The following is a 14,811-nucleotide window of genomic DNA, read 5'->3' on the forward strand; positions in this document are numbered from 1 at the left end:
AACTAAAGAACAAACAAACAGTGATGAACAACACAATAACTGAAATGGAAAATACACTAGAAGGAATCAATAGCAGAATAACTGAGGCAGAAGAACGGATAAGTGAGCTGGAAGATAAAATGGTGGAATTAACTGCCAAGGAGCAGAATAAAGGAAAAAGAATGAAAAGAATTGAGGACACTCTCAGAGACCTCTGAGACAACATTGAACACACCAACATTCGAATTATAGGGGTCCCAGAAGAAAAAGAGAAAAAGAGGGGACTGAGAAAATATTTGAAGAGATTATAGCTGAAACCTTCCCTAACATGGGAAAGGAAATAGTCACCCAAATCCAGGAAGTGCAGAGAGTCCCATACAGGATAAACCCAAGGAGAAACATGCCAATACACATGTTAATCAAACTAACAAAAATTAAATACAAAGAAAAAATATTAAAAGCAACAAGGGAAAAGCAACAAATAACATACAAGGGAATCCCCAGAAGGTTATCAGCTGATTTTTCAGCAAAAACTCCACAGGCCAAAAGGGAATAGCAGGATATATTTAAAGTGATGAAAGGGAAAAATGTACAACCAAGAATACGTTACCCAGCAAGGCTGTCATTCAGATTTGATGGAGAAATCAAAAGCTTTTCAGACAAGCAAAAGCTAAGAGAATTCGGCGCCACCAAACCAGCTTTACAACAAATGCTAAAGGAGCTTCTCTAGGTGGGGGGGGGGGGGGAATTCTTGTTTCTACAAACAAGAAAACTAAGAAATGGGAAAGCTCACTGGTAAAGGCAAACATACACTAAAAGCAAATCATCCACACACAAATATGATATCAAAACCAGCAATCGTGAGAAGAGGAGAGCACAAATGCAGGAAATGGGAATTGCATTGGAAAGTAAGAGACCAGCAACTTAAAACAACCTTGTTTATATATAGACTGCTATATCAAAACCTCATGGGAAATGCAAACCAAAAAAACTACAATAGATACACACACAAAAAAGAAAAAGCAACCTAAATACAACACTAAAGATGGTCATCAAACCACAAGAGAACAAAAGAAGAAGGGAAGAAAAAAGATCTACAAAAACAAACCCAAAACAATTAAGAAAATGGCAATAGGAACATACATATTGATAATTACCTTAAAAATAAATGGATTAAATGCTCCAACTAAAACACACAGACTGGCTGAATGGATACAAAAACAGGACCCATATATACACTGTCTACAAGAGACCCACTTCAGACCTAGGGACACATACAGACTGAAAGTGAGAGGACATAAAAAGATATTCCATGCAAATGGAAATCAAAAGAAAGCTGGAGTAGCAATACTCATATCAGACAAAATAGACTTTAAAATAAAGACTGTTACAAGAGACAAGGAAGGACACTACATAATGATCAAGGGATCGATCCATGAAGAAGATATAACAGTTGTAAATATTTGTGCACCGAACATAGGAGCACCTCAATACATAAGGCAAATGCTAACAGCCATAAAAGGGGAAAGCGACAGTAACACAATAATAGTAGTGGACTTTAACACCCCACTTTCACCAATGGACAGATCATCCAAAATGAAAATAAATAAGGAAACACAAGCTTTAAATGGCACATTAAACAAGATGGACTTAATTGATATTTATAGGACACTCCATCCAAAAACAACAGAATACACTTTCTTCTCAAGTGCTCGTGGAACATTCTCCAGGATAGACCATATTTTGGGTCACAAATCAAGCCTTGGTAAATTTAAGAAAATTGAAATTGTATCAAGTATCTTTTCCAACCACAACGCTATGAGACTAGGTATCAGTTACAGGAAGGAAACTGTAAAAAATACAAACACATGGAGGCTAAACAATACACTACTGAATAATCAAGAGATCACTGAAGAAATCAAAGAGGAAATCAAAAAATACCTAGAGACAAATGACAATGAAAACACAACAATCCAAAACCTGTGGGACACAGCAAAAGCAGTTCTAAAAGGGAAGTTTATAGCAAGACAGTCTTATCTCAGGAAACAAGAAAAATATCAAATAAACAACCTAACCTTACACCTAAAGCAACTAGAGAAAGAAGGACAAAACCCAAAGTTAGTAGAAGGAAAGAAGTCCTAAAAATCAGAGCAGAAATAAATGAAATAGAGACAAAGAAAAAGATAGCAAAGATCAGTGAAACTAAAAGCAGGTTCTTTGAGAAGATAAACAAAATTGATAAACCTTTAGCCAGACTCCAAGAAAAAAAAGGGAGAGGACTCAAATCAATAAAATTAGAAATAAAAAAGGAGAAGTTACAACAGATACCACAGAAATACAAAGAATCATAAAAGACTACTACAAGCAACTATACACTGATAAAATGGACAACCTAGTAGAAATGGACAAATTTTCAGAAAGGTACAACCTTCCAAGACTGAACCAGGAAGAAATAGAAAATATGAACAGACCAATCACAAGTACTGAAATTGAAACTGTGATTTTAAAACTTCTAACAGGGAATTCCCTGGTGGTCCACTGTTTAGGAGTCTGTGCTTCCACTGCAGGGGGCACAGGTTCCATCCCTGGTTGGGGAACTAACTAACTGCACATGCTGTGCAGCGTGAACAAAAACAAACAAAAGTCCAAGACGAGATGGCTTCATAGGCTAATACTATCAAACATTTAGAGAAGAGTTAACACCTATCCTGCTGAAACTCTTCCAAAGAATTGCAGAAGGAGCACTCCCAGGCTCATTCTATGAGGCCACCATCACCCTGATCCAAAACCAGACAAAGATACTACAAAAAAAGAAAAGAAAATTACAGGCCAATATCACTGATGAATATAGACTTAAAAATCCTCAACAAAATGCTAGCAAACCAAATCCAACAACAAATTAAGAGGATCATACACCATGATCAAGTGGGATTTATCCTAAGGGTGAAGGGTTTCTTCAACATATGCAAATCAATCAATGTGATACACCACATTAACAATCTGAAGAATAAAAACCATATGACCATTTCAATAGATGCAGAGAAAGCTTTTGACAAAATTCAACACCTATTTATGATAAAAACTCTACAGAAAGTGGGCATAGAGGGAACCTACCTCAACATAATAAAGGCCATATATGACAAACCCACAGCAAACATCATTCTCAATGGAGAAAAACTGAACGCATTTCCTCTAAGATCAGGAACAAGACAAGGGTGTCCTCTCTCACCACTTTTATTCAACACAATTTTGGAAGTCCTAGCCATGGCAATCAGAGAAGAAAAATAAAAGGAATCCAAATTGGAAAAGAAGAAGTAAAACTCTCACTGTTTGCAGATGACATGATACCATACCTAGAAAATCCTAAAGATGCTACCAGAAAACTACTAGAGCTCATCAGTGAATTTGATGAAAATGGCAGGATACAAAATTAATACACAGAAATCCCTTGCATTCCTGTACACGAAGAACGAAAGATCAGAAAGAGAAATTCAGGAAACAATCCCATTTACCTTTGCAACAAAAAGAATAAAATACCTAGGAATAAACCTACCTAAGCAGACAAAAGACCTATATGCAGAAAACTCTAAGACACTGATGAAAGAAATCAAAGAAGACACAAGCAGATAGATATACCATGTTCTTGGATTGGAAGAATCAATTTTGTCAAAATGACTATACTACCCAAAGCAATCTACAGATTCAGTGCTATCCCTTTCAAATTACCAATGGCATTTTTCACAGAATTAGAACAAAAATTTTTACAGTTTGTATGGAAACACAAAAGACCCTGAATAGCCAAAGCAATCTTGAGAAAGGAAAATGGAGCTGGAGGAATCAGGCTCCCTGACTTCAGACTATACTACAAAGCTACAGTTGACAAAACAGTATGGTACTGGCACAAAAACAGAAATACAGATCAGTGGGACAGGATAGAAAGTCCAGAGATAAACCCACTCACCTATGGTCACCTAATCTATGACAAAGGAGGCAAGACTATACAATGGGGAAAAGACAGTCTCTTCAGTAAGTGGTGCTGGGAAAACTGAACAGCTGCATGTAAAAATGAAATTGCAACACTCCCTAATGCCATACACAAAAATAAACTTAAGATGGATTAAAGACCTAAATGTAAGGCCAGACACTGTAAAACCCTTAGAGGAAAACATAGGCAGAACATTCTTTGACATAAATCACAGCAAGATCTTTTTCAATCCACCTCCTAGAGTAATGAAAATAAAAACAAAAATAAACAAATGGGACCTAATTAAAAGCTTTTGCACAACAAAGGAAACCATAAACAAAATGAAAAGACAACCCACAGAATGGGAGTAAATATTTGCAAACAAAGCAACTGACGGGATTAATCTCCAAAGTATACAAACAGCTCATGCAGCTCAATATAAAAAAAAAAAAAAACAATTAAACAATGGGCAAGAGAGCTAAACAGACATTTCTCCAAAGAAGACATACAGGTGGCCAAACAGCACATGAAAAGTTGCTCAACATCGCTAATTATTAGAGAAATGCAAATCGAAACTACAATGAGGTATCACCTTACAGCAGTCAGAATGGCTGTCGTTAAAAAGTCTACAAATAATAAATGCTGGAGAGGGTGTGGAGAAAAGGGAACCCTCTTGCACTGTTGGTGAGAATGTAAATTGGTACAGCCACTATGGAGAACAGTATGGAGGATCCTTAAAAAACTAAAAATAGAACTACCACATGACCCAGCAATCCCACTACTGGGCATATACCCTGAGAAAACCATATTTCAAAACAATACGTGCACCCCAATGTCCATTGCAGCACTATTTACAATAGCCAGGACATGGAAGCAACCTAAATGTCCATCAACAGAGGAATGGATAAAGAAGATGCGGTACATATATACAATGGAATATTACTCAGCCATACAAAAGAACAAAATAATGCCATTTGCAGCAACATGGATGGGCCTAGAGATTATCATACTAAGTGAAGTAAGTCAGACACAGAAAGACAAATATCATATGATATTGCTTATATGTGGAATTTTTTTTAAAAAGGGTACAAATGAACTTATTTACAAAACAGAGAGTCACGGACATAGAAAACAGGAAAGCACGGGGGAAGGGATAAATTGGGAGTTTGGGATTGACATATACACACTACTATATATAAAATAGATAACTAATAAGGACCTACTGTATAGTACAGGGAACTCTTCTCAGTACTCTGTAATGACCTATATGGGAAAATAATCTAAAAAAGAGTGGATATGTATTTATATATAACTGATTCATTTTGCTGTACAGCAGAAAATAAGGCAACACTGTAAATCAGCTATACTCCAATAACAATTTTAAGAAGAAGAGTTTGGGGCACACGCTTAGACGAGCAGTGTGAGAATATGCTTTGCTCTCTTTAAATTAGTGACTCCATCTGGTCTAGGAGATCTCAAATTAAGATTCAGAAAGTCTGCGAGCTCCTTCGAATGTCACACACAGTACTGTGAGTGTGCACGGCTTTCTAGGGAAGGAACCCAAAGCTGCCATAGTTTCTCCAACATGAAGAACCACTGATCTTGTTTTGTTTAATGAACTTAAATTTTCAGAGAAAACAAGTAAGTGATACTATTTGGGGGAAATCTTTCAAAGGATGCGTTGAATATGCAGCTAATTATTTTCAAGCCACATTCACCTCTGAGACAGTGGTGGTGCTGAGTGTCCTCTGCTTGGGAGCTGTTCTCGTTCTGCACCAGCATCTGGGCAGCCGACCCTGCATCCCCGCGTCCTCAGCATCTGTGTGTCACGTGGGAGTTCACTGTTCATGCTGCTCTGAGGGGCTGTCCTTCCTCTTTCTTCTTTCCTTTGGTTCAGAGCTACTCATGGGCCCAGAGAGAGAGTTAACTGTACTGTCAAAATGAGAGGGTGTTTTGGGTAGTGTGGCCTGCAGACCTGCTAAAAACAGATGTCTTTCTATATTACAGCTCATATTTTATCAATATTTTATTGTTTCTTCGATCTTTCTCTTTAATATTTTACCATTTTTTTCTTTTTCTGCGTCTGGCTAATTAAATGATGAAATCTTAATTGCGGGAAGACTTGCTCATTTGGAGACATTGGACTGTGTGGAGGTACTTACCCTCCTTCATCTAAACCCGTCAGGGATCTGTTCCCCTGCAGTATCGTGCGTGGTTACATGCTTGGCTGATGTTTAATAAATACTGAAATGGTGGTTCTCGCAGCAGGACTAATTTCTTTCAGAATTTTAGAAATTAGAAAACCTTTTTCTTGAGGTTGTGAAATCCTGAGAAGAGAAACCTTAAGTTACCAATCACATTTGTTGTAAGGCTTTCATTAATCTCCAAGTGATCGTGGTTTTTATTTCTGATGCTTTTGGTTTTTGTTTTTAATTGTTATTACATCTTAAATAGAAATATGAGCTTATAGATCAGTGACTTTACTGCCATTTGTCACTGTCATTTTTTGTTTCCTGTTTTTTCCTTCAGTGTTTACTTTGCGGATGGCACTAAGCTGCCCTTAGCATTTTCCAGTAAAACTTAACAAATGATGTTGGTTTTTATAGGAAATGGCCTTGTTTAAAGAAGTGAAGTCTCTCCAGCTTATCCCATCTTACCTGGTCCAGCCATTAAAAGCCAACTCCTCGGCTCACCTGGCCATGAGCCAGATGGCGCTGCTGGCCCGCCTGCTGCAGGACCTGGGCACGGAGGGCATGGGCTTCACCGTGGACAGCGTGATGCGGGTAAGTGCCCCACGGTGGCCGCCGCAGCCTGGGCCCCGAGCTGGTGGCCGGAGCATGGCAAGCGTCTGGCCGGTGCTGGCTGCGTGCAGAGGTGGGGGTCGATTTCGGAACGTCGCCGCTTTCTCTGACACATGAGGGTGCTGGAGTCGCGCTGCCGGTTACGCCGTGGCGTCGGGGCGTGAGCCGTGCAGAGCCGTGTCCCCAGGGAAGCAAGCTCTGCAAGCAGTGACGCCGCGTCGTAGCGGGTGGCAGGTCTGTGGAAGGAGGTGCATGCTTTGTGCTCTGGACAACCCCATGAGCCCCAGACGTGCACACTGATTGTGTCTGTTCACTTGGAGCCCCTGGACTGCCTCCTGAGTGTGGGTCAGTGTCCCCTGTCCTGCCCTGCGTCACGTGGCCACTGTCTGTCCTGCCTCCACGTCAGTTTCCTTGTTCCCCAGCACAGACCAGAAGCCGGCCCCACGTGCTTACATCCTTGTTAGGGCCACGCCCACTTCAGGATCCCAGCGTAAGCTTTGGCCCAGTAAGCTGTGCTGCCATCACAGATGCGCACTCTCCAGGGCAGTGACACAGCAGAGGCTCACTGCTGTCCCTTGTGGCCGGTGCCGTCTGTGGGGACAGAGGCCGCTCTGCTCTGTGGGCACTCGGGGGCTCCGTCTCCTCCCGGTGTGATGCCACGGCTTCACACGTGACCTCCGAGGTCACTGAACGGAGGAGGGTGACTAGAGGTTGTGAGTGGAGGGGCCCACGGGCCGAGCCACTCTCAGACATTTCCATCCACTGAGGCGGCCCCATCCTCACTGCAGGGCCTGGGAGGCGTGTACAGCTGTGCCCCAAGGAAGTGGGGAAACTGGGTTGGTGAGCACGTCCCCCTGTGCTGGTCCGTCTCCATGCGGTGGGCTTGATCCAGACAGAGAGTTTAAGAAGGAGGAGAAATGAGTAGAAGTTGGAGGTGGGGGTGAGGCTTTAATTGAAGGAGCCAAGCCCCCAGGCAGCCGATGGAATGGGGCCACAGCGCACGCTCGGACGGCTCGGCCCAGAGCTGGGCAGCGGGCAGCCAGCCTCTCGACAGGAGGGCGTCGGCTCAAAGCTGAGAGTGGATGGGGAGGTTTGAGAGGCGAGCAGGAAGTATGAGATGCTGCCCTTGACCTCTGAGCAGGGAAACCGACCAGGAAACGTCACGGGTCAGTTTACTGCGTGATGCCAAGGACCCCAGGATCGCCATGGCCCAAAGTCCAGCATGAAACCAGCTGGCACAATTCCCAAGCCCGCAGCACCTTCTGCTTCACCTGGGGACACGGAGGAGGAGGGGGGGCCCCAGATTTGAGGGCCTGCAGGGATGCCGGGGGCGACTTGGTGATGGACTCGCGGGGCGGGAAAGACTCGCGGGAGGTGGCAGACGGGAGGGAGTGCAGACAGGTGAGCTGGAGAGGCAGGAGGTGATCATCCCCGGGGGGTGCTCACAGTCAGAACTTCTCGAGCTGGTGCGGGGGTTGGGAAGGACAAGGTCTGGGGTAAAACCTGAGTGTGTGGCAGGCGGAGACACGGGAAGTGAGGAAGCCCAGCCAGTGAGGGGCCGGTGCCCAAAGGACCAGGATGGGGCATGGGTTTACTACACGTGGGAACGTCGGGGCATTGTGTTGTGTTCCGATGACACTAAAGAGCTTAAAATGGATGGAGTGGATTGTTTGCCTACGTCAAGGTCATGCACAGATCTTGAAAAAGGAACGTTGAATAAGAAGAAATAAAGTGTCAGAATGATAAGCACAGTGAATCATTTATAATGTCAAACAAAAATCCTATGTGTACACACACACACACACATGCACACGGCACGTACACTGTGCAGCAAGTGAAGACGTCTGGGGGGCACGTGCCCTCCGACTTCAGGACACTGATGCCTCTGGTGGGGGAGGGGCGTGGGAGGGGCCAGGGGGCCAGGGAGACTTCCAAGGGGACTTGCACCGTAGTCCTAGGGTTCTGTTTCTTAGAGCTGAAGCAAACACGGCAAAAATGATAAACGTTGGTTAATCTAGATGGTGGATGCATGAAGTTTATTATATTTCCTCTTTATGATTGAAATATTTTCTCATACTTAATATGAAGTTTCTGGGGGGATGTAACTTTCGAAATGCTATTTAATACCTGAAGTAGGAGAAAGCAAAACACTAATAATTGTGCATACAACATGAGTTCAGCTGCACATGTAAAGTAAAGGAAGTGAGGAAAACTCTGTATCTTAATAGCTGGAAGTCTGTGGGCGTTGTCTTCGGTGTTTTTCAAATGTCCGTGACGTCCCTATGTTTCTTTTATGCCAGAAGAAATAAACGTGGCTATCTCGCGAGCCAGTAACAAGAGCACGCCCCGACCCTGTGCTTAGTTCGCAGTGCGGGCCCTGGAGCACCGGGAGCAGAAGGTGCGCGAGGCGGCGGTGGGGCTGGTCCTGGGCCTGTACGCGCAGCACCGGGCGCGGGTCCTGGAGCGCCTCCCTCCCGAGGAGTGCGCCGCCCGCCGGAGCGTCCTCTACAGGACGCTTTTTGAGGGATTTGCTACGATAGACGGCCGACCTACAGATGCTGAAGTTAGGGTACGTTAACTTCCCTGATGGTATGACCTGGTCCCAGGTTTAAGAAGTGACTTGCTATGTGAGTAAACTGACACATGGTTCACGGGGCTGTGGGGACGGGAAACACAGCACACGGAGGTCACTGGTCCCTGAGCCTGCATCCTGGCTCTTCCACTTTGTCTGTGCGGGGATGATGATGGCCGAGAGGACACCTGCAGTTTCTATCAACAGGAAACATTTAACACCACACTGTTAATCAACTATACCCCAATATAAAATTTTAAAAAATTTTTTTAATTCAAAAAAGAAAAAAAACCACCAGTAAACATGTATTAGACGGATCTGGTGGATTTTCTTTTAATCCTAGCTATAGTATTAGTCTTAGTGACGATTATAATACATAAGAAACATAATTTATATGCTATAACTTATCACTCAATTTCCAACGCTACCCTAAGAATCAATTCTAATGGAAAATCATTTCATACCAGGCACAGAAAAGAGCGGCTACAGAAGAAGCAGAAAAACAGAAGAAAGAAGAGATTAAAGCTTTACAAGGGCAGTTGGCGGCACTGAAGGAGATGCAGGCTGACGTCCAGGTTGGCAAGGTTCACTGTCTTTCACCATCATGCTCTCGGTCGAAATCCTGTGACCGTTTATTTCCTTACGTAGACGCACAGCATGCTTGGTTTGCTTTTCGTGGGATTCTCCGAACGGGTATCTTTATTCTTTGTTGTTTTTTAAATTAGTTTAGGGGTAAATAAAAGGGATCCTCCACTGAATCACCTGCATGCTCTTCATTCTCCCGGGGGGTGAAGTGCGCTGCTGGCCCAGCCGTGTTTAGAGAGGACGCTTGGGGCTGCAGGAGCTGGCGGGGCAGGGAGGGGTAGAGGGACAGAAGTCCTCTCCGCAGCTTCTCGCCTCCTTCAGAGGCAAAGGAGGAAAAGAAGCTTGAATATGAAGGTCTGATTTCCGTGCATTAAAAAAGGAAGGTTTGGGGCAAATGCTCCGCATCAAGAAGCACTGAGTCCTAGTGCGCAGGGGGCATCAGATGGTATTTGGTTGTATGAAACGTGTCCCTTCTGAAGGGCCCTGCCTCCGTGATTTAAATTTGTGCCATCACTCTGGTTTTTGTGATTAAGTTCCTTAAGTTGATAGTAAAAGGGAGAGGGCGTGGGCGCATGAGGCCGGCTGTGCTCATGAGGGTGGGTCTCCTGGGAAGTGCTCTGACCACCGCTTTTTAGAAAAAGAATAAGTGACTAAAAATGGCAAAAAAGAAAGAAAATACGACTGAATGTATGTCGAAGTGCCTGTGACAGAAAGTGACAGTGACGTTTCCGCTGGACGCTGGCGTGTCAGAATGCCTGTGAGAAGAGCGGGAAAGCGGCTACTGAGGAACAGAAGAGAGGAGGCGGGGGACCGGCGGGGCAGCACAGGAGCAGTGCCCGGCCTGGGGGCTGCCGAGGTCACCAGGCTGTGCGTCCCCGCAGCGTCTGTGGTGCGGGGCATGGAGGCCTGTCCTCCGGCTCGTCTTCATCCTTCAGTGTTTGTTGAGCGCCTGCACTGGGCCAGCCCTGCCCTGGGCTCCAGAGATGCGGCAGGAACAAGGGCCGCTGCTCCAGGAGGAGAGACCACACGGCACGGCCACTCGGGAGGGTGGGTGCCGGCCAGCTGTCCTTGTCCTGAGATGATCACTGAAGCTATCTCGCAGGAGGATGACAGAATCTTTTTTTCTATTTTTTATTATTGTAAAATATACATAACATGAGATTTACCATTTTAACCATTTTTAAGTGTACGGTTCTGTGCCATTGAGGACATTCACATCGTTGTGTAACCACCACCACCATCCAGCTCCACAACTTGTGAGAACGGCAGAATATTTTTAAATCACCTGATTGCTCACGAGTTTTAGGAAAAGATTTTTAAATTACCAGTTGTCTAATCTGTTCAAAGCATAGATTAAGGTAGATTTTACAACTAAAATTTAACTTTTGGCATTGTTCATTTGTTTCCCTGCAAGATATACAAACCCATCTCTCATTAATAAGAATTGTTTTTGATGCCCAGAATCCACTTGTGTAAGTTTGCTTTCTTTAGTCGGTAGGTGTATAAATCACGTGAACCCCATTTGCAAGTTTAATATCAGTCTGTCAAGTGCTTCCCCAGTCCTAAAATTGTATTCTCGTGTGTTTTTTGTATTCAGAGCTTGGGTTGGAGAGAAGTTCCTATCGTGTAAGCTTTGATTTTGTACAAACACAGTAGACAGTGTCTATGTAATGCATCACTTAATGCCGTGGATAGGGGACCGGCTCATCCCTGTCCTCCCGTGAAACTGCAAGTCCCAGACGCCCCTCCCCACCAGTGGCCAGCAGGCCAGGCCACGCGGGTCTGGCAGGCTCAGGTGGGGCAGACTGGCCAGTGCAGGGAGGAAAGCTTGGTGACAGGAGGAGCCCCCGGCAGGCCCCTGAGCAGGAGGAGGAGAGCTGGGTGGAGAGGGGCAGGTTCCCGCCGTGGACACTCAGGGCCCCGCACCCTGTCCTTCCTCCGGTCAGCAGTGTGCGCCCCCGGCTGTCACCTCCCACAGTGGGGACGCCCAGCAGCCAAGACCCATGAGGCAGATGCGCGGTGCGTGAGAGTGTGGTGCCCGCTCAGGGGAAGAGGAAGCCAGAGGAGGGAGGCGGCCAGCTGACGCCGCCTGACACCGCGTGACACTGCGTGGCGGGGCCCCCGGGGCAGCAGTGCTGTGGCCTGTGGAGCCTCCGGGGGTCCCTTTACAGGGGCAGTAACGGGCTGCCCTGGCCACTGTGTTTGCAGGTGGTGGGAAGGGCAGGCTCCTGGGGTGCTGAAGCAGAGCCTGCGGTGCTCACTGATGGGTCGGGGACAGGCCACACCTGGAAGGGGAGGGAGGGGTGGGAGCCGCCGGGTTCTCCAGGCTTCGTGGCCTGAATACCTGGAAGGCTGGCGGTTCTGGGCTCTGCGCCAGAGGCTGCGAGGGGCGCGCGTGAGGGGGAGCCTGTGGGGTGGGGGGGGGGTTGGTCTGGTTAAGTAACATTTAAGTGACGTTAAGACCCAAGTACATGCTGGGTAGCAGAGAGGCCCAGGTGATGGCACAAACATTTGGGTCATGAGCACAGAGATGGGTGTCCAGCCTGGGACCTGGGTGAAAGCACCGTCAGGGTCTGTACGGACAAACGGGGGGCAGGTTGAGTCCTGGAGGGGGCGGGGGGGGGGGCGCCCTGGGAGCCGGACTAAGAAGAGCCTGGAGGAGACAGGTGAGGAGTCACGTGCCACCGGGAGCCTATGGTGCGTCCTTCGGGCGGGCAGACACTGATGATGGGCAGACGACCCGGAGGGGGTGCAGGTGGCCTTGATGAAGAGTTGTTTCCATGGAGATGGGGGGGGGGGCAGGAGCCCGAGGGAGGGGCTGTGGAGGGCAGGACGGAGGAGACTGCTGCCCACGATTGAGAAGGCGACTCTTTCAAACAAGTGTGTTGTTTGCGGATGGAGATTCTACCACACAGCCTAAGGTCATGCCTCCAGGATCACAGTAGACCCTGGGTAGACTCTCACTCGCGCTGCAGCCATTTGTCCCTGATCTTTCTGTTCTTCTGTTTCAGGAAAAAGAGAGTGAAGCTGCGAAGGCCAAGAATCAGGGTACGTAGAACGCACATCATGAAAGCTCTGCGTAGAAACACTTTTATTCACGCGGCGAATGTCTGCATCTCCGACGCTTCAGGGCTGAATGCAAAGTACTACCTTTATGAACTTGTAGCTTTTAAACTGTATTTCCCATCAAACTGGTTACTAAAACTCTGAAAATAGTTTTCTACAAAAGGTTATTTAAATAGCTTTCTTTTTAATTTCTTTAGACACTCAAGGAAGGAAAGCGGCCCCACCTAATGTTCCAGAAATTCCAGATAATCACTATTTAGATAAGTGAGTAAAGTTGTCTCTAACCCACTGTAGAATAAGTAGAGGGACTAACCACATAAAGATGCTGTCAGATAAATGTATTCTCCCTGGTTCATTAGGATTAGGTGAACTAATTGGCTCTTTTCAGTGATTCTGAAAGCTAGGAAGTTGCCCTCTAAACCAGGCAGCATCCGCTGTGAGTCAGGGTACCCTTTCCTCTCTTCCCCGACAGAAATGAGCAGGCTGTTCGTCAAAAGTCCCGTTACAGGCCCCAAATTTTTTTTAATGTTTTATGGAAGCATAGTTGATTTACAGTGTGTTAATGTCTGCTGTACAGCAGAGTGACTCATTTATACGTATATATGTTCTTTTTCATATTCTTTTCCACTGTGGTTTATCACAGTATATTGAATATGGTCAGGCTCAAATTTTATAGCAGCAAAATGCTTTCTCCTGTGCTGTGGCTGAGACAAATCTACAAGGAATTTAAGGGAAATGTCTTGGTCTAATCTTTTCTTGTGATTTAAAATATCCTTTCTGCTTGGTGACGCTGACAGAGTTAGAATTCTAAGGGATCTTAAGCTACTTTATCTCAAACCCCTACGTGGTAAAGACTCTTTTTTGCGCCCTTTGATAGAGGAGCTACCCAGCCCCTCCTGAGGCCCCTTGGTGAGGGGCAGCCGTGCCTCCAGGTCAAGCTGAAGCCCACTCAGTGGGTCCAGGACGGTGGCCACAGGCTGGGCACGGGGGGCGTCACAAAGCTCCCCGGGAGCCGGCAGAATGGGGATGGCTAAACCGGTCTGTGCCTCATTTCTTACCTTTCTGTTTTGTTTTAGTTTATGCATTTTTTGTGGGGAGAGGAGCGACTCCTTCACAGAAGAAGGCCTGGATCTCCATTACTGGAAGCACTGTCTTATGCTGACGAGATGTGACTACTGCAAACAGGTCAGGTGCTGGCACGGGCGGGCCAGACCCAGGCAGGCGAGCTGGACACGCCGCTCCCGAAGGCCGAATCACAAAAATGTCCCAAATCGTAGCATTTTCAGAGGAAACGTTATGGGGAAAGTTTTGTTGGGGTCGATTTTTCTTACTTTATTATTAAAGTGTAACACATATATATAAATGTATACAAGTCATAGGTGTTACAGCTCCTGAATTATCGCAAGGTAAACAAATCCATGTAACCGCCCCCAGGCCACGTACCCCAAGGTACCCCACCCTCCTCTCCAGGGTCGTCACTGTCCTCATTTCTGTTTCTTGCTCTGTGAGTTTTACCGAAGTGGAATCATACGCAACGTTTGGGGTTTGCTTTACAGTATTGCATTGTTTGAATGTACCGCAATTTATCGGTCCTCTCTACTGCTTCTGGGTTTGGGCTGAGACTGTTAGGAAGAGCGCTGCTACAGACACCCCTGTGTAATCTTCCGCGCGTGCGGACGCACTTTTTTGGGTGCGCACCTCGTTGTAGGATGGCTGGGTGGGCTCGCGTCCAGCTGCAGGGCCAGTGTGAGCAGCGCTCCTGGTGTCCAGGCGGGAGCCGCTCCCCGTCCCCGCCAGCCTCGCAGTTGCCACCTGCCATGCGCCCGTCACGCTCTCCTGACGAT

The 14,811-nt window shown here is 46.1% G+C and overlaps 1 protein-coding gene across 2 annotated transcripts in view; it reads left to right on the plus strand.

Annotated features, from left to right (window-relative positions):
• Window positions 1-14,811, plus strand: part of CEP104 (centrosomal protein 104) — a 50,774-nt gene that overhangs the window by 30,481 nt on the left and 5,482 nt on the right. For both annotated transcript variants that reach the window (XM_082353378.1, XM_082353379.1), the window contains 6 exons: window positions 6,550-6,726; window positions 9,107-9,313; window positions 9,784-9,891; window positions 12,913-12,949; window positions 13,165-13,231; window positions 14,044-14,152. In XM_082353378.1, coding sequence (XP_082209504.1) covers window positions 6,550-6,726; window positions 9,107-9,313; window positions 9,784-9,891; window positions 12,913-12,949; window positions 13,165-13,231; window positions 14,044-14,152 — 705 coding nt within the window. The remainder of the gene's footprint in view (window positions 1-6,549; window positions 6,727-9,106; window positions 9,314-9,783; window positions 9,892-12,912; window positions 12,950-13,164; window positions 13,232-14,043; window positions 14,153-14,811) is intronic.

This window comes from Balaenoptera borealis, assembly GCF_965194805.1.
Source record: "Balaenoptera borealis genome assembly, chromosome: 1".
Classification (NCBI taxonomy): Eukaryota; Metazoa; Chordata; class Mammalia; order Artiodactyla; family Balaenopteridae; genus Balaenoptera; species Balaenoptera borealis.